The sequence below is a fragment of the Phodopus roborovskii genome, unplaced genomic scaffold (assembly GCF_943737965.1).
Source record: "Phodopus roborovskii unplaced genomic scaffold, PHOROB, whole genome shotgun sequence".
NCBI classification, from domain to species: domain Eukaryota; kingdom Metazoa; phylum Chordata; class Mammalia; order Rodentia; family Cricetidae; genus Phodopus; species Phodopus roborovskii.
This window is the reverse complement of record NW_026126469.1, coordinates 34,842,248-34,868,679: the sequence shown is the minus strand read 5'-3', so window position 1 is coordinate 34,868,679 and position 26,432 is coordinate 34,842,248. Positions and strand designations below refer to the sequence as shown.

At 37.0% G+C, this 26,432-nt stretch overlaps 1 protein-coding gene across 2 annotated transcripts in view; it reads left to right on the top strand.

The window, feature by feature from the left end:
• The window catches only part of Alcam (activated leukocyte cell adhesion molecule), a 178,372-nt gene that overhangs the window by 148,121 nt on the left and 3,819 nt on the right, over positions 1 to 26,432 (top strand). Inside the window, exons 7-15 of one of the 2 annotated variants that reach the window (XM_051191609.1) lie at positions 1,695 to 1,822; positions 3,520 to 3,652; positions 7,883 to 7,995; positions 10,725 to 10,860; positions 10,963 to 11,096; positions 14,117 to 14,249; positions 16,577 to 16,615; positions 16,912 to 17,029; positions 25,740 to 25,852. In XM_051191609.1, the coding sequence (XP_051047566.1) occupies positions 1,695 to 1,822; positions 3,520 to 3,652; positions 7,883 to 7,995; positions 10,725 to 10,860; positions 10,963 to 11,096; positions 14,117 to 14,249; positions 16,577 to 16,615; positions 16,912 to 17,029; positions 25,740 to 25,827 (1,022 nt within the window). In that variant the 3' untranslated portion in view covers positions 25,828 to 25,852. The remainder of the gene's footprint in view (positions 1 to 1,694; positions 1,823 to 3,519; positions 3,653 to 7,882; positions 7,996 to 10,724; positions 10,861 to 10,962; positions 11,097 to 14,116; positions 14,250 to 16,576; positions 16,616 to 16,911; positions 17,030 to 25,739; positions 25,853 to 26,432) is intronic. The other variant, XM_051191610.1, reaches the window with a different exon arrangement.

The following is a 26,432-nucleotide window of genomic DNA, read 5'->3' as shown; positions in this document are numbered from 1 at the left end:
CAAGTGATGATGAATTTGTTAGGCATGCCAGTAGTCCAGAAAACTACTGTAAAAATGCCAAGTGTGTTACAATAATCCTCTGATCAGACTTTAGTTCTTCACCTCTCCAGAGACTGAAAAGGATTGCAGGGAAGGGACACTGAATTACAAGAGGAAGCCAATAGGTCATGGTCCCGGCTGTCCAAATATCACCTTTGATCAGAGATGTGCCTCTGTTCATTTCTAAGAAAGGGCCACTTCGAAGTATGAACCTGACACACATTACAAAAACAAACAAACAAACAAAAAAGCCATGATGAATCCCACTAATCCATACAACTGAGGTATACTCACAAATAATGGAAAGGAAAAAAGGAGAGAGAGGGAAAGGGTATAGGACAGAAGCCCAGAAATGGCAGCTGTCTGTAGGATGCCAAAAGCAAGCTTTATTTGCTTCTTCTACTCCACTGGGAACTGCTGGCTGGAGAACTACCTGCAACAAATCCAGAAGTGAAACACATGCAACAAACCAAATGAGTGTGTGAACCTCATGTTTTAGTCTCAGGATTTGATGATGCCCAGATGTAGATTGATATCTACATCAGAGGCAATCTACAACTATCCTTCTACATTTTCCTCTGCATTTAATTTAAATGACTGCAAAAAATGGAGGGGGACTTCTCAAACTACAATTTATTAGTTTTACTTTATTAGCTAATAATAAAATAGGTCATGGTAGACACAGCGTTCTTTTCATAAATTTTTAAACAGGCAGATAACTCAATCATTATTTACTTTACTTTCTATCGTTCTCAAAATTCATCCTTCACGGCACTTTCCAGCTACTTAAAGATGGATATTAAGCAATCGTGTAAAAGCCAACACTACTTCCTTTTTCTTCCTGTTTACTGGATAATGTTCTACTGTGTGCAGCATTTAATCCACTTGGCATTCGAGTGTTGAGTAGTCACATGTATTAAAAAATTTCCAATCCTCTATTTTATCTGCAAAAATTAATTAATGGTTAATGGAAGCTATATCATGTCTTGTGTCTTGTTTTAAAGAACAGAATAAAATGACAACAGTATTTATGGTCCCAATGACTGTATAGCAATCTTAATCTCGATTCTTTACTGTCTCTCTTTCTGGCTGGCTCTGTCTCTATCTCTCTGTCTCCGTGTGTGTATGTGTCCATTGAATTAATTTTTTTAAATAGACCTATCCTCCTGCATGCCCAAAACACTGCTAGTGTTGTTTAGCTCATGTCTCTTCATTTTACTTTCATTATTGTATAGTAAGGGTGTGATGGTATCCAGTAGCTTTAGTAACTTTGCTACTCAATTTAGTCTTTCCAAGCTATAAGATTCATATAACACCATTCAATTGCCTTATAATGAAGTCACACGGTGAGATTGTTCTGCTGGTCTTTTACACATAAAATAATTACAGTCATTGCCACCTCAGTTAAAGACATTTTGCTAGGAAGAAATTGATTTTTTATGTAACAGGGTTCTTTGTAGTTTGCTCTAACTAAGATTAGTACTTGGTATAGCAAGTGGCTATTAACTTCAATCCCTCTATAAAAAGATACATTTAAGTAATTACCATTACTAGCTTCTTGAGAAAATTGTGTATAATTTAGTCATTTACATTGTATGCACAGAGTAATTTGGTACTTGACAAAAATGGTTAACTTCTGCTTGTGACTCCTGCAGATCCTACAGAGCAGGTGACAATACAAGTGCTGCCACCAAAAAATGCCATCAAAGAAGGAGACAACATCACTCTTCGGTGCTTGGGGAATGGCAATCCACCCCCTGAGGAGTTCATGTTTTACTTACCGGTAAGTGCATTAGCTGAACTTGACTACTCTCATTTTGTCCTATTGTGTGGCTTCTAGCTGAAGTGAACAATTCTATGTACTTGTGTAGCTTAAGTGAGAAAAACAGGTTATTCCTGGGAACAGAAAAAGACAAAACACCACCTGTAGCATGTCTGTTGAAAGCGTCTGTGACCCAGTCCCCTGTTCTTTCTTCTTTTCCTCGATGTTTAGAGACAAAAAGAAAAAAAGAGGCAACCACAGAAAACCGTAATTGCAAAAACTCAGGGTATAATCATCCAAAACCGACACAGAATCTGTTCTTCAGAAGTAGATCACTAATAAAATCAAAGGGCATGATTGCAAATGGTCTAATGTGGATGAGGCTTCCGCCACAGGCTGCTCTGAACACGCGGAGCTCTTTTGAAGCAAAGACTGTTGTGTCGTGTAGTTTAGCTAGCTTGGTAGAATAATCATGTGGGCTCTTTATCACAGTACTTACACCACAGCTGAAAGTGCATGGAGGACACTTTGAGAAATTTCTTCAGATCTTTGCATCCTTAGTGGTGTGGAGCCCAACTGGAAGAACAGTGTTTTCACTGCCTTCTTACTGAGGAAAGCTATTTACTGCAATCGTGCAATTATAATGGATTTACTCCTAGCATGGCTGGTAGTCTTTCACATCACGAAACTTGTTACAAGCATACATGTTGGCAGATGGCATTGTTCTACCTATTACATTTATATATGAACTTGTAGTGAGACATTCACCCTTCCGCACCTGTTGCACTGACCACGTCTCATTACATGAACATATCATCATTTACAAATAAAAGTTTGGAAACCAAATTTCCATTTTGGCTATTGGGAATGGCAGCTCTAAACTCCTGTTCTATGCTTAGAAATCGTGTCTGCGGGTGGTCTTGGTTGTGGATAATGTCTGCTCCTGCCATCTCTATACTTGCTCTCCTCTGTTTGCTTTCCTTTCCTTTATTCAGTTTCCTCCTTGCTCTTGCTGATTTGTTGCTTTTCATTCTTCTCCCTGCTCCCTTCATTTCTGTCATCACTGTACTTTGGATCTATGACTGGCTTTCCCATCTGCTTCTTTGCTTCCTCTCTGTCCCTCTCCTCTTATCTCCTTTCCGCTCTTCTCCCTTTTTCTCCTCTCTTGTCTGTTTATCTCCTCTTCCTCTCCCTGTCTCTGTCTCTGTCTCATACTTGGAATGAAACCAAGAGTCTTGCACACACCAGGCAAGTTCTCTGCCATCCCTTGGTTCATTAAGACAGTCTCATTATCAGGCTGACCTTGAACTTACGATGCCACTCAGCCTATCCTCAAACTTGCAATCCTCCTGACTGCTGCAAATAGAGGCATGTATGCCAAGACTCAGTTCTTTTAGAATTCCTCAAACCTTTTTGTTGGCATAGGTACTGGATAGGGAAAAATGAAAATTTAAAAAATATTGCTTAAAATTCAAACTCAAGCTATGCTGTCAAAAAATAGATATTATCAAAACAATGTAAAACAGCCCTTCAAAATTTAGCACCAAACTATGAATTGTTTTTCAGATGTTCACAGAACAAATTGGAATAATTTTTGTCTAATCAAAAAGTATGGTCACTTTTTTCTCATAGCTGAGAAAATTGTACCATCCTCAAGAATTACAGTCGTTATTATTGTAGCTACCAAGTAACCATCTGACACTTTCCTCCATCCAAAGGGACAGCCTGAGGGAATAAGAAGCTCAAACACCTACACACTGACAGATGTGAGGCGCAATGCCACGGGAGACTACAAATGCTCACTGGTCGACAAAAAAAGTATGATTGCTTCAACAGCCATCACAGTTCACTGTAAGTCACCTCCTCGGGACCTGCTGTACCTCAAAGGCTTCTAATAATATTACCTGCCTAACTTTAAGAAGTGCAGACTTACCTTTCTCAAACAACTTGATTTCAGTTCATTCTGTAAAATGCAGCAGAAAAAGCTCAACTTTCAAGCAGGTTACCACTGCTATGCTGAATACTTGTCAGTGGTGAAACCCTTGCTTCTGAATGCCTTCAGTTTGTTATAGCACTAAGTAATTTTGATGTGATCTTTAAATAACTCATTATCTATTTAAATGTATGTATACAGAATATATAAATATATGTGCAATATACATAATTTATTTTACGAAGTTCTAGAGATGGAACCCAGGGCTTTTTACATGCTAAGTAAGCATTCTGCCACTGAGCTGTACCCCTAAGCTCTTTTTAGATACTCTTGATTTTAACAAGATTTGCATTTTACTAGAAAAAAAAAACATAGATTATATATCTCAGTTTTAAATTACAGAATAATAACAGCACCCAGATCCAGGTGACACAAAGTCACTGCAGTATCAGCACTGGAAAATGAAGTTGAGGTGACTAATAGCTGAAGTATAGTTAATTGTTGGAAAGATAACCTCTTCAAAATCACCTTGAGTGACGCTTTTTATTAAATTTTAATCGGCTTGGAGAACTCAGGAGGCTCCAAAATTATATTTAGTCTCAAAGAATACGATGTGGGAAAAGATCCATTAAGAAGAGGCCTATAGGGAGCTGGAGAGATAGCTAAGTGGTCAGGAGAACTCCTTGTTCTTGCAGATGACCTACGTTCAATTCCCATCACTCAAATGGTGACTCACAACTATCTGTAACTCAATTCCCAGAGGATCCAGTGCCTTCTTCTGACCTCAGAGTTCACAAGTCATACACACATTTCACATACATGCATGCAGGTAAAACTTTCATCCACACAAAACAATGAAATAATCTCTGAAAAAAGGGGAAAGATGAGCCATGAAACTTGAGGTTTTTCTGTTTGTTTGTTTTTCTTTTTCCCCCCTTGTTTTTCTGAGACAGGCTTTCTCTGTGTAACAGCTCGGGCTATCATGTGGAACTAGCTCTGTAAACCAGGCTGTCCTTGAACTCACAGAGATCTTCCTGCCTCTGCCTCTCAAGTGCTGGATTAAAGGTGTGTGCCATCATCACCTGGCAAATTCTTTAGTTTGCAAATCATGAAAGATCATATTATTAACATATCAGATGCTTCTTAAAAGTAATGATTTATTTTTTTTATTGACACTGCCACTGGGGAAGAATAGAACTCATACATTGTTTTGAGTAACTGTGCCTTGTTTAGGATGTAGGCTGAGGAAACCTTTCACTCAATGGTGTAATCAGAAATAGTCCTCCTAGAAATGATCTGTTATAATCTGCTGTGGAAAATTCCTGTACACTGTCTAAATTGTGCTCTGATTAGTTTAATAAAGAGGCTGACTGACCAATAGCCATGCAGAATAAAGTTAGGTGGGCAAATCAAACTAAGGAGGGAGAGAAGAAGGACAGAGTCAGCAGAGATGCCAGCGAGATGCCCAAGCAGCAAGATGCTAGAGACCAGGTAAAACCACAAGCCACATGGCAATATATAGATTAATAGAAATGGGTTAATTTAAAAGTAAGAGCTAGTTAGTTATAAACCTGTGCATTTTATAACTAAAAAATAAAAAGCCTCAGAGTGGTTATTTGGGAACTAGCGTGCAGGTGGGAGAGAAATGTCCATTTACAGCAATCCTATAGAACATGAGGTGATCACTATGTCACAATATTTTAATTAAATGAGATGAATAAGAAAGGGTACTAACTGAAGGTCATCAGAAAGAATGGCCTGGGGCTCTAGTGTAGGGTCCTCTGCAACATGGGGGCTTTGAGGGACTCAAAACATCTGCAAGCCTTAAGCATGAGACTTGGCTATCCACCTTAATCACATTCCCTGAGAGCAAACATGCAAACACCAAGCATTTGTCCAAAAGCATCACTAGACAACAATATGGAGTTCATGGAGCTCCCATACAGTTGTAGTGGAATTAGTTAGACAGAGGAAAAGAAGAAAGCAAAGTCAAACACTTTAAAGGCAACTGCCCTAAGCTCATGGTGCTGTGTCCTCTATCTACAATGCTTGGAAAACTTATAAGCGAGGAACTAAAACTTGGAGGGACATGTAAAAGGGCTCTTGCTCCTATTGTTTGAGGAGCCCTGTGATAACAGAAGTATTGAAAACTGTTCTCAACCAAGTCCTTTCTTTCTTCGTTTCCTCTGTGCTCATGTTCATGGGTCTGAGAGAATCTGCTGGCAGGTGCTAGCTAGGACAACAGTGTCCTCTAAGTAGAATAACAGTGCTGCCTTTCCCCTCTCTGGGGACCACCCAATAGTGAGACCATTTATCTAACCTTGTTCTATGAAGGAAATTAAAGGAATGTAGCCAACAAACACAAGTGTCTGTGAATAGTCATCTGATATCCCTGTCAATCATATCTTGAGGCAAGTTACTAATATTCCAGTTCCTTAGACATGGTTATGTGTAAGAGATGTCAGGTACACAGACACACAGTATCTTAAGAGGAGAGAGCTATTCTATATGCACAGTGTGTGGAATAGGCCAGGGATGGCTGGATTTCACACTATAAGGAAGAAGACTTGGAGGCAGCCACATCATACCTCAATGACACTCTGCAACAGGAAGGAAAATGAAACTAAGTATGGGGGAGGGTAATTGAATTCGATGTGTTTTATTATTCAAATGCATTCTGGTTTTGACAGATTGACTGGAACATTGGTTTTAAGGCCTGAATGTCTCCTTAAGAGCTAAAGAATTATGATGCTCATCATCATTTTATTCTACATTATATGCAAACATGAAAATTGTATTTTGCCCATTTATCTTTGATCCCTAGTTTTACAAAAGCAGGATTTGTTTCCCTTTCCTAAACAATTAAGCAAAGTGTTGGTGGAGAAACAGGGTGCAAGTGGATAACACCCCTATGTGCATGTACACACACACCAACAAGTATATTGCCACATCCATACATCATATATATTTCTTTTAAGGAATGGCACAGAAAATGATTGGCAAACTGCAATGAAATTATGAAACAGAGACAAAAAGCACAAAAGCACCATGATCTCAACTTAATTCTATAGTTAGATACACATTCCGTGGGTTACAACCACCAGCACCTAATTACCCGATATTGAGCAGCCTGATGAGTTCCCCCACTCTTCTATTTTGTCCATGTGGAAAGGTTTGCGCTGCATCCCACCTATCAAAATATTTAGCTGCCAAGAGGCTACAAACACATAGTGTCTAATACAAAGCCTTTCAGCTTTGAATCACAGTTTGATTTTATTCTCTTTATACCTACAAGTCTTTGCGTATGCTATGACTTAGTATTTTAACAAGTAATTACTGATATCTGAATGTGGAACAGATCTTTTCGCTAGCTTTTGACTTCATAGGTGATGCGCCGGAATGGAGTGCACATTACCTCCACCCTGTTGTGTTGTCATCGTTCACATATGGCTCTTCTGTCAGTGCCTAGAACATAGTAACTGTGTGACAATATTTGCTCCATTGAATTGAATTTTCCTCCTACAAATCACATTATAAGTTTTATATTTAGGAAATCATTTTTCACTTGAAAGGCTCTTCTACACCCTTAAACATGCTTATGTTTTCAAAATTATCTGTTGAGAGTGTACCTAATAATAGGTCTTATTCAACATTTCAACTGCATGGAAAATGGAATAGCATTTCAAAAAATAATTCAACTATTTGTCAATTTTCTCGGAAGAAACATCTGCACTATCTCATAGTTTTTCCATTTATCACCTGCTGTCTAAATATATGTGATTTTCCACTGTGTTGCCTTATCAACTGCTTTTTTAATATTTACCTACTCACTTTTGTTTCCTTACCGAAGCTAGTTGATTCTTTATTTTTCTTAAGATGATAGGTTCCTAAGAAATATTTCTATGCACCCCAAACATCAGTTATATTAACTGAAAATCACTGCATAATCAGTTAGGTCAACTATGTGTTTGTCCAAGTTGGCATCAATGCTAGCTTGGAGGGCTAAGCTGAACCTTCTGCAGTCTGGTTGTCTCACTCATACAAGTCACTTCTAATATTCAAGTACAGCTGGAAAAAAAATGTTGCTTTCTATTTCATGTTTACTCTTTTTGTAATTTTCATTTCAAGCAGATTTTTCTGTCTCACAGATTTGGATTTATCCTTAAATCCGAGTGGGGAAGTGACCAAGCAGATTGGTGATGCCCTGCCTGTGTCATGCACAATATCTGCAAGTAGGAATGCAACTGTGGTGTGGATGAAAGTAAGTCCAGAGCTCTGATGCTGTCCTGCTGCTTAGAAGTTCTTGTCCTATCCTTTTGGATTTTGCTTTACATTCTTAACTGCATAGCTATGTTTGGTTTGTATGCTCGTGTCCAGGTACTCTTTCATCCCTCTCCCCTCTAGTGTTTGCCAAGTCACAGTAGAATGGTAAAGGCACTCAGCCTTACTGAGGCATCATTAATGGATGGGCTGGAGCTGGGCTTGGTGCATTGCTTTCTGATTATATAATGAAGAGTGATCCACGCGTGCATGCCCATACACAAGCATATGCAATTATGGACTTTAAAGATAAACCTTTTAGAGCACATTTTAAGTGCCATCATCCTAACATCGTGCCTGTAGCATCTCTATGGGAAAAAAATGCAGCTCATTCATTATTTTCCCCATCATTTATAATGAAATCCAGGCAGATAAATCTGAAAATTCACAAAGGAGAACAGAGGCTCAAGCTTAGGCTTTCTGGAGTATGAATATGCTCTGTGACCACACCATTTTTGCCTTCTCTTTGATGTTGAGACAAATGTTCAGTCTCTAAAGCAGGTCCTTCTAAATGCTAAGTGGCCTTTCACTTCTAGACCTTCAGAAGCAACTGGAACATTCTATGATCTTGTTTGGGATCTCCTGTATGAGCTCACATAGTCATATAATTTTCCAGTGACTTGGGCCCCAGTCATTTGTACATTTGTTGAATGGGAACAGAGGGTGCATAATTGGTGCCTCCAGTCAAGCTTGTTTGTAAAGCAGAAGTGCAGGTCTATGGTACCAGTGCTTATAGCTTTGCCTAGTATTTCCCTGCATGGATAGGGACACTCAACCAGGGGAATTGTGAGAAAATAAATATCCACATCATTTGAAACAGGGGTGAAATTATATTTACAATAATCATGCACAAATTTTCTTACTAGGAGTTCTTGACAAAATATTATTGTTTCATGCTCTTTTCTAGTCCAAATGTTAGATTCTCTCTCTTTTTCTCTTTCTCCCTCTCTCTCTCTCTCTCTCTCTGTCTCTCTCTCTCTCACACACACACACACACACACACACACACATACACACACACAAAGCTCTCCCATCTCTCCTCTCCTCTTTCTGAAACAGGGTGTCACTCACTAGATTCAAACTAGTCATGTAGACTTGGCTGGCTTCAAGCTTCTGAGTGCTAGGGTTAATGGTATGCACCTCAATCCAGAATTCTCTCATTCTTGCCACAGTTTATTCTACTTTCTCTCAGGCACCATCTTCTTACCATTGGTTCTTCTCTCAGATGATTCCAATGTCAGTCTTCATCATCCCTATTTATAATACTTAATTGTCACAAAGCTAGACAACACAAAGCGAGTAGAATATTCAATGATGGTACAAACATACAGTGTTATCTGAGAAATAAATCAACTATATTAAACATGAAATGCAGTCACTGTTGTTGGTTGAACCCTAATATCTGTGTTGCTAAGCAACATTTTTACTCAACATTAGTTGATGGGGAAATAGGCAGAAGAAAATCCTAGTGTACAAAGACCTATAATCTTAGAATTATGTCTTATTATCTGCCTTTTTACTTTAATTCCTGAAAATATCATTATAATCTGATCTCAAGTAACTTTTTAAAAGATTAAATAGCTTTCCCCTTAGAAATTAGAATAGTAAGGCTTTCTTACTAATTGAATTTTTCATAATTTTATAATGAAACCCAGTGTTTATGGCCATTCAGATCAAATAAGTTTTGAGAACTTATGCCTACAACTCTTTAGATTCCATGAAGGGCATGGAATAATCCTAACACAGTAAGTAGGGACTGATGGAGACTTTCACTCAATAATAACCCATTGCATATATATATATATATATATATATATATATATATATATATATATATATATTCACTATAGACTTAATATATATATAAGTATATAATGATATAACTATAACTCTATAATTATATATATATAATTATATAGTTATAATTTTATATATATATATATATTCTTCAAACAATTAGATACAGTAAGAATAAGACTCCATTTCCCAAATAAATAAAATGCATCCTCAGAAAATCAGAAACTTGTTCCAAATTACCAACACTAGAACAGGAGACTGTGAGCTATAACTCTACTTTGCATGACTCCTAGACTGAGATGGATAAAAGAAATCTATTTTTGAAAGCAACTTAAGTATGCTATATTTTAAGTATACATATTTACATCAGACCCAGCATAATAACTTTAGACAACTATTATGGGACACATATATCTAAAGTCACAACCGTGAGGATGGAGAGATGTCTCAAGGAGTAAGAACTCACTCTCTTCACTCAGTCTGTGAGGACCTTGTGTGAGTTCGTAGCACCTACCACATAATACTATGTGTCTGAAAGCCCAACACTGGGGTTCAAAGACAAACTGATTCCAAGAGCTCCCAGCCAAAATACAATCTTCCAATTCAGTGAAAGACCCCATCCCAAGGCGATGAGACAAATGATAATAGAGGAAGTCAAGAGGTGACCTGCTTTGGTCCATGCACTCATGTACAGGTGTAGGTGTAGTCATCCACACATCCTGTAACACTCAAGTTCAGCTGCCTGGGCGCACACACACACACACACACACACACACACACACACACACACACACCATGCACAGTGATTAAAAATATAAATAAAGGAAAATGGAAGTTGTGTCCTCTGAAGTACTGTGCTCTGCCTTCAACCAGGACAACGTCAAGCTCCGATCAAGCCCATCCTTTAACAGCCTTCATTATCAGGATGCTGGGAACTATGTCTGTGAGACTGCTCTTCAGGAGGTCGAGGGACTGAAGAAAAGGGAGTCGCTGACACTCATAGTTGAAGGTGATGAAATGGTTCAGCAGCAATTTTTTTTTTTTCAAGAATCTGATATCCGGTCTCCTTTAACATTTCTGTTGTGATGTTTTAATTGTAATAATACTTTAGGAAAACCTCAAATCAAAATGACAAAGAAAACTGACCCGAGTGGCCTGTCTAAAACCATAATCTGCCATGTGGAAGGCTTTCCGAAACCAGCTATACAGTGGACCATTACTGGCAGTGGAAGCGTCATTAACCAAGCAAGTATTTTTCTTCGTGTTCTGTGCCGCCCCTGGTCTCTAGCTGAGTTTTATTTAGGGAACTGGAATGTAGGCTAGTTTGGTTACCATGTAGGATATGCAACATATGCTCCGAGAAACATATGACATCTTGATTTTTCTCTGAAGGAAAACATGCCTTAAAGAACACATTTAAATCCCAGGCCCATGGAAAATATCAGAACTACTGTGTTGTGGTATCTGCTTTTGAAAGAGTTAAAATTGGGTGTTTATCCAGGGCCATTAATTCCTGAAACAGGGATAATTAAATCATTAAGGTATATACTTTTCTGCACCATAAACTTGTATGTCAGAGTATAAGTAGCCTCCATTACTTTGCCTGTTTACACATGTTTAAAGGATATAGATTATTGAATCTGGCTCCCAGGGGGTAGGGATCAACATAGTCACTGCCTGAAAACGTGTGTTCCAGTTAGCTTGTTACAGGGCTAGGACCAGAACAAGGCTACCCAGCTGTAAAATCTAGGTTGTGAACTCGTGGACTACAGAAGACATTAATCTAAGCTTAGTATCTGTAGTCTTGGTAAGATACTTCAATAACCATACGGTTTGCAACTTACAAATGCTTCAAATATTTTCTTCTTAATTACAAAGTCAGACAGAGAGAGAGATGAGACAGAGACAACAAACCAACCTATTGCTAAAGGTTCAGAACTTTAACCACACTAATTAATCTCTTTGGGGTACTACCATAACGTTAGTGTAATTTTCTCCATAGCAGTCCTCATGTCTGCTAAGAGCATTAGAACCAGTTAGAGAGTCACAGGAAATGGACTCTTCATTTATGGTTTCAGCAGTCATATATAAAGCAAAAAGATGCAAATTAATTTTAAGTTGAAAACTCCACATTCCCCTGTGGAGAAATGAACCACTGGTTCAGCTCATATAATATAATTTGCTAAACATGGTGGATCTTGGCTCTTGCCTGTGAGTCATATAAATACATTTGTATATGTTTAAGCACAGAGAGCCCTCGGGGTGGTCAAGCTTGAAGCCCTGAATCCTGACTGGGTTACATACATTTCATTTGGAGACACCCAAATAAAAAGACCATGCCTGGGAGGCAGAGAGGCAAGGAGACCATCAAGCCTGAAAAGATGCATGCTTCTCTGTTTGGAATAAAGACCTAAATTGATGACATTGTGCAGAAGCACTTTTTAGATGGGAGGCCTGAGAGACTATTAAGTGTTTCCTTCCCACTCTACTTTCTCTCTCTCTAGCTCAGTTAAGTGCCATTGAAAAAGAATCTGTAGGTACTGGTAATGCTGACATGGAAAGTAGACAAAAGAAGAAAACAGCATACATATGTCTGATGAATAAATGAATGTAACAATGTAAAAGGCGGTGCTAGAAATAAGCGAGTATATTTAGTAGACACTGAAGTAGCACAAAGCCTCGGGGAAAATAGCAGGTACACTTACCACAAGGATAGAAATAATAATGTCATTCTTCATTGTCATGGAGAAGGATTGAGTCTGCCTTAGGGATGATGTGTTATTTTTCTTGTTCTGGGTCTGGGATGATCCATCCATGATATTGTATGTGTTCCCTTCCCCTCCAAGGTATGATGAACCTACTAGGGTACAGCCATGAGGTAACTCCCAGGGAACAGAGGCTAGGGCACTCCTATCCCCAAGACACTTAGTATAGTTAAGAATAAAGCAAGGAAAAACATAGGACACATTGCAAGTTATTGACCAAGAAAAGGCTATGAATGCATATTGGCCTGAGTTGTGTTACATTTGCATCTAATCCCAAGATAGACCCAACTTCATTCTTTCCTCCTTGTTTTTAATTTTTAAATCCTTTTAAAAATATTTTCTTTTTCTCTTTTGGTTAGGCAATATGTATACTCTTTTTGCTTTTTTTCCATATTTTTATTGAAAATATGTTTTCCTGCAGTGTATTCTGGTTATGGGCCTACAGTTTCCCCTCCCCCAACTCCTCCCAGATTCTCCCCACCTCCACTGCACTTTCTTTCTCTCTCATTTGAAAACAAACAGACATTTTAAAAATAGCAACACGATAAGACAAACTGGAATAGGACAAAACAAAGAACATGAATGCGGAGATCCTATAAAAAAAAAAACATCAGAAACCAAAATATGTATGCAAAAAGCCTGAAAAGTTGGGTTTTTTTGTCTGTTTGTTTTTTGTTTTGGCTTGTTTGGGTTTTTTGTTTGTTTGTTTGTTTGTTTAACAAGGTCCTCCAAAACAAAGGGTACAGATCTAAACAAAGAAGTTTCAAAAGACTAAACACTAGTGTCAGAGAAAGACTTAAAGAAATCTTCCTCATCCTTAATCATCAGGGAAATACAAATCAAAACTACTGCATTGCCTCTTATGTTTGAAGGTCTTACATTCAGACATGCCCTCACCCCCACCCCTTTGTACCTCAGGACAATCAAATGCATTTAACTTAAGTCACCATTAAAGGATTCACTTTTTCTATTTAGCATAGGAAAATTCTGGGGAAACAAATGGTTTTATTTACCCATAAACAAATCTTTGATATAACAGTTTAAGGTAAAAATAGATGTCCTTAGCAAAGAGTTAAAAGAGTAGAATAGATACCTACAGCAAAGAAAAAACAAACCAACAAAAAAGCAACATTGATCTTATTTGCAAATAATTAAATGCTAATATTTGCAGAAAGGTGATTATAATGATTAACAGTATGCTTTGATACAAGGGTGAAACTTCAACTGACACTGAGCATCTACTGAAAAAGAAAAGTGTGACTGACATATTAAAATTCCCAAGAGAATCATAGACAGACAAAAGCCATTATAGCTTTACTAATCTGTTTTCTGCCTGCTGTACAGCTGTAAATAACCTAAATTGTCCTTATCTGTAGTTCCCACATACCCTTAAAAACAGACAGTAGGACATCACACCTGTCCTGTGTCATCTACCACTATTCTTTCCCAGACTTGTAAAATGCATTTCCATTTCTAATCTCATCTTCCTTCTTCTTCCAGACAGAGGAGTCTCCTTATATCAATGGCAGGTATTATAGTAAAATTATCATTTCCCCAGAGGAGAATGTTACATTAACTTGCACAGCAGAAAACCAACTGGAGAGAACAGTAAACTCCCTGAATGTCTCTGCGAGTGAGTATTTCATTTCTGGCATTAAAACCGTAAGAAAATTTGAAGGTATTCTTCATTAGCTTAACATCTTCAGTCCCATCTCCCTGTACTGCATCATGGTAAGTTTCATGCATTTGTTTTGCATTTGATATCATCCCCATGAGGTTACTTTTTCTTTTTCTTTTTTCCTGGTTTCCATTCTTTTACTATCTATGTTTTCACACTAAGTTACTTCATATATATATATATATATATATATATATATATATATATATATCTCAGACACTTTTCCCAAAGATAGAAATTCTTCCAAAAGCAAGGGAGAATTAAGAAATGGATTGCTCATATTTAATCAATATTATGGATCCAACGTCAGATAATCCAATGATTATCTATAAACACTTTTATATAAAGGTACACATTTGATAAAAATTTTAATTCTACTATTAGCTTGCATTACAATGTCTTAAATTTTTATCCTACCCTTATTTTATACAGGAATGTCACAAATTTGGCTAAGTAGCAAACTAGTAGTAAAAAAGATATGGGAATTAACAAAATCAGCTTGTAAAACTTTCCCTTCTCATCAGGTTCTAATCATATTGGAAATAGATGAAATTGCCTTACAAAAAAAATAGAAAAATCTGTCAATATTGAAATCCTAGCTTATGTGCTTTTTGAGGGAGAGAAAACATTTTGAAAAACATGATTTATTGGAAAATTAGACACCATTTTCAATTCTGTTACTATTCCTGTTGCTATGTTACTATGGCAACCTTAAATCAGGACTGGCCTAGAGTAAGGTTCAGTTTTAGACAGGATGTTAGCTGACCTGCTGCCAAATGTTTATTTCTTGATCAGTTGGAATCCTTGCATTAGTATATTATGACTATAATAGCTAGGAATTTGAGGGACAAAACAATTTTCAAAAGATAATGGCCCCTAACAGATGGACTAAAATATAAAGGCCCAGTGGATTAGCTGGAGAGCAGAACTAAACAAAATTAAAATATGGTCATTGACTTCTCACAATGCAATTCCATGAGTATTGATTTGTACTATCTAGAGAGAACCCATCCTTTTGCTTTTTTGAACTGAACAGATATTTTTAACACTAGTGTGGGAACCTGTCTTTGTGGGCCTTCAGTCAGATCCAGCAGCCCAGCCAAATTGCCCTCTTCATACCTGACGGGGTAGTGTGGATTGAGGTAAAGACCCTTAAGAAAAAGACAGACACAAGATAAAGTCAGGAGGGCAATCCGGTGAATATTGACCACTCTAAATTTATTCTTCAACAGTCTTAAGTACAGCAACCAAAAGGACATGGCACAAGACTTCTATTATCATGTTTAAGAGCAAACAGAGTTTCTTCCCTTAATCCTCCAAGCATTTGGTAACCACACCTGTTATTGGGCCTTGAAGATCAAGAGTAAACACACCTGAGCCCAAATCTGTTGTTGTTTAGATAAGTCATTCCCTACCAAGACCAAAACATCTGCAGTAGCCTTCCTTAGACCTTTAGGTCTTTTGACTTACTAAGGACAGTTTTGAACTCTCTGACCTTAAGTCAAGATGAAGTGGATCCATCTTTATGGGCCCCAACACACTGTTGAAGCTTTCTCAGTACTTGAAACAGTCATTTCAAACTTTGTGCTCCCTGAGTACTTAAGACAAGGAATGTAGGATTCTGGATTTTATCTAACACCATGGAGAATTCTGATGCTGACTTGTGCACACTGAAGAATGTTTCTGTCTTTGGATGGTGATCCACAAGAGCAATGAGTTTTAACTGGAGTAAGATCATAGCACAATCAGAAACTTGGAAGTCTGGCTGATAGGGTAGGGTGCGGTTTAATTTCTAGAGTACCCCAGTTATAACCTCCACTCCAACTCCTACTTTGAGAATGTAATTAATAGTAGTGTCCTTGATACTAACAAATGAAAATGAATTCTCCTAAATAAGGGCAGAAAAAGTTGAACACAGTTAAGAAATGCAACATTGTAGATTTCATAGGAGCCAACTTGTTTCTCCTAAAAATAAGTTCTAGTGAAAGATACAGACAGTAGGAAATTAATATAGATTTTAGATAAATACAGTAGCTTGTTGGTTGTAAATTTTCTCTAATAGTTTAAAACATTTGCATATTTAAGTAGTCACCTTAAAACAAGATTAATTCCCTCCTAGGGAAGTTCTTGCTCTATCAAATGTGAATTTTCCTTTTCTTTTCCCTTAGTTCTAGAATAGCTGTTTTACCTAAGTATTATTACATCATACAGTTATGGTAAAGGTGACTTTCATTTATCAACAAATTTTGTTTTTAATTTCATATTAACATTTTTCATTTCAGTAAGTATTCCAGAACACGATGAGGCAGACGATATAAGTGGTAGGTACTATACTGCAGACTCCTATGCTGTAGACTCCTCTTCCTTGACTGTCAGCTCAAGATTTATGAAGTGTCCTTGTATAAGTGAATTTGTGTAGATGTCCAAAATTCGACTCGAATTAAAATACCAAATGAGACAAGATTCTAAAAATTTCACCCTTTAAAAAAATCACAACTTTGCATGTAAATCACGGTAGTGAGCCTTAGTCATCATTAATAAGTTAAAAAGACACCAACTTTGTTTTAAACTCTTTGGCCCTGGCTATAATTCCATGGATTTTTCTTCTTTGTTGTAGATGAAAACAGAGAAAAGGTGAATGACCAGGCAAAACTAATTGTGGGAATTGTAGTTGGTCTCCTCCTGGCTGCCCTTGTGGCTGGTGTCGTCTACTGGCTGTACATGAAGAAATCCAAGTAAGTTGTAGAAAATGGTTGTTGCTGTTCTCAGCCTCCGACGGGATAAATCCTACTTGCTGATTGTGCTTACCCTTGCTGTGCATGTCAATTTTATAAGACAGACGCATCATCAAACTAGGCATACCGCGGTTTTTGTCACTTCACAGTGACTACAGGGCTAACATCAAGACGTGGCCTGGGTTGTGCTTTGTCACCTTATCTTCCTCAGTCAACATTCTAAATGCAATTATTTTTGTTAGTGTTGCCTTCTGCATGGGTATATTTTTTTTTAAAGTTCATTCTACCCTATTTATTGCAAGTTGGTTAAGATTACTTTTAAAAAGTTACATATTTCAGGGACTGTCAGTGACTGAGCAGTGTCTGATCTGACCTGGAAAAAAAAATGCCACTGAGGTGAGGATATCTACCTCTATTCTAATTGAATGACTTTATTCCTTGTAAGAACCTAATTAAAAGGTGGAAAAATCATTACCTTGGCCTTAGTGAAAACATTGCTTAGACAAAATACTACAAATGCATTTAAAACACTTTAGATAAGGTTAGATTTGAAATGATTGGAATCATAAAGTATGGTGTGTAAGATAGACCCTAAAGATCTTCTAACATTGGTTACATTGAGTATGTGGTTAAACTAATGAAGATTACCAGTAATGTCAGCCACTCCTTATCACACTCAAGATTCAGATGCACATCATTTCTGGAAGACAAGACACATCTCCCAAATCAGACAGATGACAATTTGTATGAGTCCACATTGCCAGAACAAGGGGAAATCAAGTCTGACATTTTGCATGTTTTAAAAGTCCAATTGGTAATTCTCCACATTCCTGGTTTCAAACAAGGGCTTTAAAATAGTATCTTACAAGTGAATAAACTGTTTTTACAACAGAGTATCTGTAGCTAGTACCAACCTAGAGCATCATTTTAGGCTTTCACTATGTCTGGGTTAATCCCTCTAAAATTTCAAGAAATATTTATTAAGAGGGAGTTGAAAGATAAAGTGAGCTCAAATCTACGATCTTAGTCTCACCCTATAAACATGTCCATTCCATGTGGAGTTTCCTGCCAGGGGGACACAGCTAGAAAAACGTGGAAGTCACAAAGCATGATAACCATATAGTAATCAAAACTAAAATCACAGGTGAATAAATGCTGGACATTTTGCTTAATAATGTCATTGAGTTAGGCCTCAAGCATTCCTTTGAAGTTTGTCATTAAGTTAAAGGCCAGTCTAAACATGTGAGTGCTACTTAATTGAAAGGTGTGCCCAATTTGATAGACTTAATATTATTGGTAATTACTATAATAAGCTAAAGCTCTCATCATCTCAAGTACTGGAGACTTTTATGAAGAATATGTGGGATGCTTTGGATTTCTAAAAGCATCTAATCCCTTGCCTGAGCCTCTAGAATAAGCTGACATTTGTGTACTGTGAATGAATGCTTAACCCCTTAAAACACTGGCAGAGGAAGTGCAGACTCATCATTTCAGTTAAGAATCTCAAAGACCAATTTTTGTAATGCAGTTAGCAGAGCAGTGGAGTTTTAGCAACATTGGAGAGGCGTTCTTTGAATTAGTTATGGTAAACATCATGGAAAAACAGGAGAAACTTTTTATTACAAAGTAGAATTGAAGAATACATTCATTTGTATATTTAGCATTTTTCATATCCCTTATAAATCCATATATATTTTGTTACCTTGTTAAGAATCAAGATGTGACTGTGCCTTTGTGCATTTAGTATCCTGCCATGGAAGAGGAACACACCCCAAGTTCAGGGATGGATGGCCCCTCCATTAAAAAACCAGGTTATCCAAGTTTGAATTTTTTTTTTTTACTTATAATTTGGCAAGCATTCAGAAAGAAAAAAAACATTAAAAGTCCCATTATTTTCTCAAATCATAAATAATAAACTAAAAGGGAAATAGAATAAAGAGGAAATGTTGGCATATCTAGCTAAGTACAAAAGTACAACATCACTGGCCACTAAGTGCAGGTCCTGAAAGTCCTCAGATGAAAGGGCTCACATCAAAATAGAGCACTTCTGTTTCTAAACGATCACAGTTCACTTCCTGTGGAAAAATGTAGGTACCTGGCCCTGTCATGGGTAACCTTGGATCTGTGTGTACTGGAGAGAAATTGAAGTTATCCATATCTCACAGGCTCAATTTCTCCATCTGTTGCGTATAGACACATGTGCCTTTTGGTATTAGTATGTGTGTCCAGTTATAAATTAAATGCTCATTAAACAAATTATCATTGTTTTGTTATCATTTCTAAGGTAAGGGGAAAATGTCCCTCTCCTTGCCAGGAGCCAGACTGTTTTCTGTATCGGTAGCTGACACAGAGCCATGCTATGGAACACAATGGGAACTTCTTGTTTTCATGGAGTCAGGATTTTATCTTTATTTCCATCTTTCAATATTCTGCTTACTGTGCAGTCTACATACTCACTGCTAGATAAGATGGAAAGACTATTTCCTGATTATTATTTTTTTAAGAGGACAAAAGCACTCCTTATTTTAGTGAGCACAGTCTCAAAGTCTACATATAGTAAATTGAAAGTGGTAGCAAAAAAACACAATTGTTTATTCTTCTCCAAGTCAAGAAATTGCTGCCCACTGTCAGCAGGATTAAAGCTCTCTCCTCCACCTCTGACTTTTCATTAACTTTGGCCCAAGAGGAGACTCGTTCTGCTGACAGCTGTGACCAGGGAAGAGGGGAAATAACTATTATCTGGGATATGACCCTAATCACCTGCACAGGTGTCAATGGTCAGCCTGCTTGAACTAGCAATTTCCCACCAGCAATGTGTCTGTCCTCCAAGCTCATAGTCATGGCACCTGTATGTGATGAAAATCTGGCACACTGTAAAATATAAATCAGAGAATTTAACCCTTCAGTCAGAAAGAGTGAGTTTCCTTATACTCTAACAGGGTTTTTAGTTGATTGTACACATGCATGTCTGTTTTTGAACATGCAATAATTTCAAAAGTATTTAAATTTGAATATTAAATAATTTCAACATACATTATTTTACTTAACAAATATGAAATTCTGTTTTGTTGTTGGAGGTGGTGGTGTTGCTTTGTTGCTGTTTTATTTCTTTCAGTGATACCTCTCAGCATGGCTTGAACCTATATTTTCAAGAGCCCCCTTCACTTCCCCACCCCCACTAAATTATTGTTAAAATAAAGCCATCCATAGAGAGCAACACTGATGACTTCTGTACTTTCTCTCCTAAAGAACTCAAAGCAAGTGTAGAATCACTTGGTGATGTCTGTGGAAAGAACTCAGGCTTTCGGAGAAGTGATTACAAACAGCTTTATTTAGCTCCTTCACAGAACTGCTCTTTCAGATGAACTGAGACATAGATTTGAACTGGTCTGCTCAGTAGCCATGTAGCCTTTGGCAACAGCTCTGTAACATCAGGTTGTTGAGTCATGTGTCTAATCTAGAGCTTTCTCATGAACACTCCGGTTGATCCTTGCGGATAGTTATTTCCCAGAACAGTCTTTAAAGGGAAGAGTATAAGTGGAATATTTTTGTCTATCTTGGTCCCACTAAACTGGATTTCCTCCACCCACCAGGTCCTGCAGCCACTTAAGAAATAACCATGGCTTAGGCTTCTACCTGGCCAGCTCTCTCTTAATCTTTAGCTCATTACTATTAGTCTATGTATCACCATGTAGCCTTGGCTTACTGGTGATACATGGGTATCTTGACTCCCCGGCATCTACAGGGCATTTTTGTCCTTTTTCTTTTCCCTCCCTCCTTGTTTGGGATTCCAGCCTAGCTAAATCCTGCCTGTCCATTGGCTGAAACAGCTTTATTCATCAATCAATCAGAGAAACACATAGTCATAGCGTATCCACCATCAGAAGAGAATTCTCAGACTCCTACACAAAGTATGATGGGAAACTGAAGAATACAATGAGCAAGAGAAATAGTCTTCCCCAGGGAAGAATGCTACAATTGATTACCCTACACCAAATGCTCATCCCTGAAAGCATACATACAAGTGGCATTAAGCAATATGAAGTAATTATTTTTAGGAATATATATGTTTAAGCATATACACATATGCATGTACCAACAATTAGTGGAAAAAGAGGCCATCCATGAATTTGAAAGACAACAAGTAGAGGCTCATGGGAGAAGGATTTGAGGGAAGGAAAGAGTTAAAGGAAATGAGATTATATTATAACCTCAAAAAGGAAAGAAAAAATTTTCTTAAAAAGTAAAAATAAAAACTGAGAGAGAAATTCTCAATAAAGTGTATGCAACTCTTACCTGTACATACTCAGCAGAGGGTGTGCAGTCCTCTATCCCAGCATCAACACGTGTTTCTGCTTGCCACACCAGATGGTGGTAAATCTCAGCAGAGTTGCAGAACTGGAACCAAAAGGCTGGAGTTCGAATCCTGCCTTTGTTTCTTACAAGCTATGTGAGTGCAGGCAAGCTTATTTTTCCCTGTAAGATCAAAATATAGTGAGAATAAAACAGTTTCATACCTGTGAAGCCATTGTTCTTTTAAATGCTAGTGATAATTGTACAAAAAGTGGCATTTAAAAAAGGAGAGAGAATTTCCTTTTGCCTAACTTTTATTTTCCTTGTTATTCTTTATTGGTTTGTTTCCTAACAGTTTATAAATGAAGTCTTCATTCTATACATACATTTCAAGTTTTGTGTTATACACAAACGCCCTCTTCCCATACTTCAAGCAAGGATGGTTCCACCTGGGTTAGCCCAGATAGACATACTGAAGGGATTTGTCTTGAGAATCACAACTTCCCTGTAGAGAATTCTATCACCACCCTCATATTGGTGCATTTTTCTTTTCTCTTATTTTATGGAATCACATAATTTACAATGAATTTTTGGACACCTAGACTGTAAATAGGATAGGGAATTAAAATGCTATCAGTATTTTCATTGTACTTTTGCATAGTTCCTTCAACTCTGTTCTTTTCAGCATACACTATTTTGGGGATGGGGGGGGGAACTGTTTAGACTTAATTTGCTCTTTTTTTCTCTAGTTATCTGAAATAAAAATATAGAACATTGATTTTAAGCTCTCTTGTTTTATACCACAGCATTAACACAGCATTAAACTACCAGCATCACACTGAGTATTGTGTCACTTAATTTTTTAATAACTTGTTTTTAATTTTTATTTAAGTATATGAACATTGTGCCCAGTGTGCACATAGATCAGAAGAGGATGTCTGGTCCTGAACTGAAGTTACAGATGGTTGTGAGCCACCATGTGGGTGCTGGAAATTGAACCCAGGTCCTCTGCAAAACCAGGTGGTGCTCCTACCTACTGAGCCATCCTTGCAGCCCAGTATTATGCTACTTATATTCCACAAATATCAATATGCTCTGTTTTCATATTTGTTAGGTTCCAAATATTTTTTTAATTTCTTGTCACTTCTTTACAATCACTTGATTAGGTCTTCCTTAAACCCCAAATATTTCTCATTTAACTCAATTTTGTTAGCACTGTTCCAGTAACCGTTTAGTTCTTGTATTACAATAGGATTTCTTTGATTTGAGTGATTCCTAAGGACACTTGAAACAAAAGTCTTCTGAAATGAACAGGGTAAGGTGAAAACTAACTGTTTAAATCATCTTAGTCCTTCATATATATGAAATTTCATACTATGTGATGTAAGAAGTTTGCAAACATGTGCTCTCACTTCTCCATTACATATTTTTGCTACTTAGCATATTTCTTATGTTTACATACTTATAATCCTCACAATCTTTTGATATTATGTTATGTTTTAGCATTTTTTTTATTATTGTCAAAGTAGGGTCTCACTAGACTGTTTCAATTTACTTGGCTATTAGGTCATCTAGAGCTGTAGTTAGTTTGAATGCATCTGAGATGCTCGTGACATGACTTTACTCTAGTTCTGTGGTTCTCAAGATGTGAGTAGTTACACCTTTGGGGGTCAAATGACCTATTCACAGAGGTAGCATATCAGATATTTACATGTACAGTGCATGACAGTAGCAAAATCACAGTCGAGAAGAAGCAACTAAATGGTCTTATGGTTGAAGGTGACCATAGCATGAGGAACTGTATTGAAGGGTCGCAGAGGTTAGAAGGTTGAGAACCACTGCTCTAGTCTAAAAACTGGGGTATCTACTGACAAGAAGTTACATCATGATCTTCCTCCTCTTTAGTTCTGCTGGAAATTTTCTTTGTATAAAGTTTGAAGTTGTGAACTTTTGGAATATTAGGCAGGCACGTTAATGTCTTGTTTTCTACACCGTGTTTCTTTTAACAAAAAACAATCTTTTTCACTTTTCTCAAAAGATTGGACTGTCACCCATTTTCCATTCCTAAAATCCCAAATATCTGTATACTCAATTGTTTTGACTTATCCCACAAGTTGCTGAGGTTTGACTAATTTTTAAATTGTACTTGTGCTGGGAAGAAAGCTCAGTTGGTAAAGGTCTTGCTTCATAAGCACAGTGACCTAAGTTCTGTCTCCAGAACCCACATTAAAAATACAGGGTATGGTGGCTCACACTTGTGATCCCAGCACTGGAGAGGCAGAAATAGGTGAATCCTTGGGACTTTTTGGCGAACTAGTCTAGCACAATTGACAATTTTTAGGCCAATGAGAGAAAGGGAGAAATATAGGTAGATGGTACTTCTCTAGAGACTATATATTTAAGAAACATTTCTTATATAAAGTAGGAAGGAAAGAGAATGAAATAATAATTTCATTTTATTTATAATCTCAATATGTAAGAGAAATAATTTTGCAGAAGGTGGTGCTGAGATAAGATGATCTCTCAATTGCCTTGATTGCTTTGATGTATAAAACTATAATTATTAAATATATGATTAATAGCTAATAGGATATTCAGGATACTCTGTCTATCTGTATGATCATAATGCCTCCTGAAATGGTGGAATATAATAGTTTCTAGCTCTGTCATTTCAGTGTAGGACTTTTAACTTTCCCTACATGTGACAGGAGCTGTATTTGACAATAATATCAAGATGAGAAGAAGGAAATAGACTGAAGTTTAGCACGATGGGTTGTTCAATGTAGCAAAATTGATGCCTTGTATGCTCTTATCATATTCCTTCCGTTATATGATGTGTTGTGGATAAAATATAAGTAAAACATGTCCTTTATTCTCAAGGATCTTTTGTTTGGTCAAAAAACAAATCTAAGGAGTTTATCCATATTTGATACTTCATTTGGCAAATGCTGAAGGGAAAGTCTTTATCTACATTTTAGGGCAAAGGGTTTCAGGATGTCTGAGAGAGCTGTCTGTCCCTCAGGAAAAGGAAGAACCACAGGGTAGATTAGCCCCATTCAAATCACACCTAAACCCCATACTACCAGGAACCTTGGCAGAACTATGGTGGTTTCCCCTCATCATCTCTGCTTAGCAAGAGAAAGACAAGATCTTACTTGCTACAAACTGCATGCATTGTGTGGAGACAATACATTTTTGTATACAATGTCAGCATAGAAAAAAAAGGATTGGACAAGCACAGAGTAAATATGTACAATATATAATCAAGAGAAAATTAGGGAGGAAAAACAAATAACTAGCTAATGGGAATACTACAGTTAATCAGAACAAAGGCTAAAATATTCCTAAATGTTGTATCTGGAAGTTAAAAGAAGACGAAAGGCAAGTCAGAGAATAAGAAATAGGACAAACCCACAGGAACAACCTGAATTGTGTGTCTAAAGTCCTAAAAGGACTACAGAGCAAAGAGTGCCTGCTAGTGAAAGCCCATCTTATGACTACTTTTCCACTAACTAGGAATATTATAGACTTACAGCTGAGTTTCACAAAAAGGCAAATACCAATGAATACATACGATATGATTTTGTTAATCTATAAACTACATGAACAGTTAAAACTGTCCTCTAGACATTGAGTTTGTGTGACTTTGTGGGGGCTGCATTGTCTGTGAGGGAATTTAAATGTGTGTCACTGTTTTATATTCTGAGTTGAGTTCAGTACTATTTATGTTTATGTAGCTAATTTATTTCAAAATTAACCTAATTTTCTTCATGATAGGTGCATTAGCTTGGGTGGGTATTATTTTTCAATGCAACATTTTCCAAAGAATCATAGATTCACCAAAAAATCTGAGAAATCACCAAAACCAGCCTTCTCACCTTTATATCTGTAATCTGTATTAATCAGATTTTGGAGAGGGATGGAAAAATCTGAGATTAAACAATAAAAGAAGGAAAAACTTTATTTAGGCCTTATAGTTTCTGTGACTTCCATCCCACATTGACTGGGCCCACTGCTTTGGGTCTGATAAGACTCATGGCAATGCATGTCTATTGAGCTAATGAAACTCCCTCAAAAAAAAAAAAAAAAATATATATATATATATATATATATTAAATACAGAGAATAAAAAAAGCTGACTAAAAAATGATAACGATTGCTTCTCTGGTATCGTAGGGAAAAATAATTCAACTTACACTACAGTCCAACAAAAAATCATACAATCTGGTTTCAGAATTATTTTTGTCTCAACAATTATTTAATTCTATCCTACTTAAAATCTCGTTTACTTTTTCTTTCCAATGTGTTATTAGTCTTCACAGATGTGTAATTGTGCAACCTATTTTTAGAAATATTTTCAAAGTAGAACAGTATTTTTTTAATTTGAATGAGTATGTGTTATTTCATTCTCTTGTAGAACTGCATCAAAACATGTAAACAAGGACCTTGGTAACATGGAGGAGAATAAAAAGCTGGAAGAAAACAATCACAAAACAGAAGCCTAAGAGAGGAGTGGTCCCAGGTCTTCAGGTAAATGGGAATAAGGAGGCGACTCCTGAGAAGTGTGGGGAAACCCTGTGGGGATCAAACCCAAATATCACTCCCAGATACTTCTTAATTACAGCTCCCCAGCCAGGAAGAAGGTTTTCAAAGTGAACTTCAGTGACTCATTGCTTTTCACAGAAGGGATTCTTCCTAGTCTCCTCAGCCTCCCCAACATAATTAATATCCACTGAATAATAAAATCCACTTTTGAGATTTTTAGCACCTCATTTGCATTTTGTTTTTTAATGCCAAAAACTTTTGCTGCACACAAAGAAGATTTATTTTATAAGTTGGTATTTGGGTTCAGTAAGCACAAACTCTAAATTTATTTTTAAAACCCATTAGAATAAATTTTAATATATAAATACTTTAATCCAAGGAAATGGCATAATTGTAAGTATATTTATACAGCCATCTCTCCAGTCATTTTAATGAAAAGGCTGACAAGCATATATATATATATGTATGTATGTATGTATGTATGTATGTATATATAGAGAGAGATACACACATATACATAGACTTTCTTCTTGGTAGTACATGCATATCATGCTTGTGTGAGTAC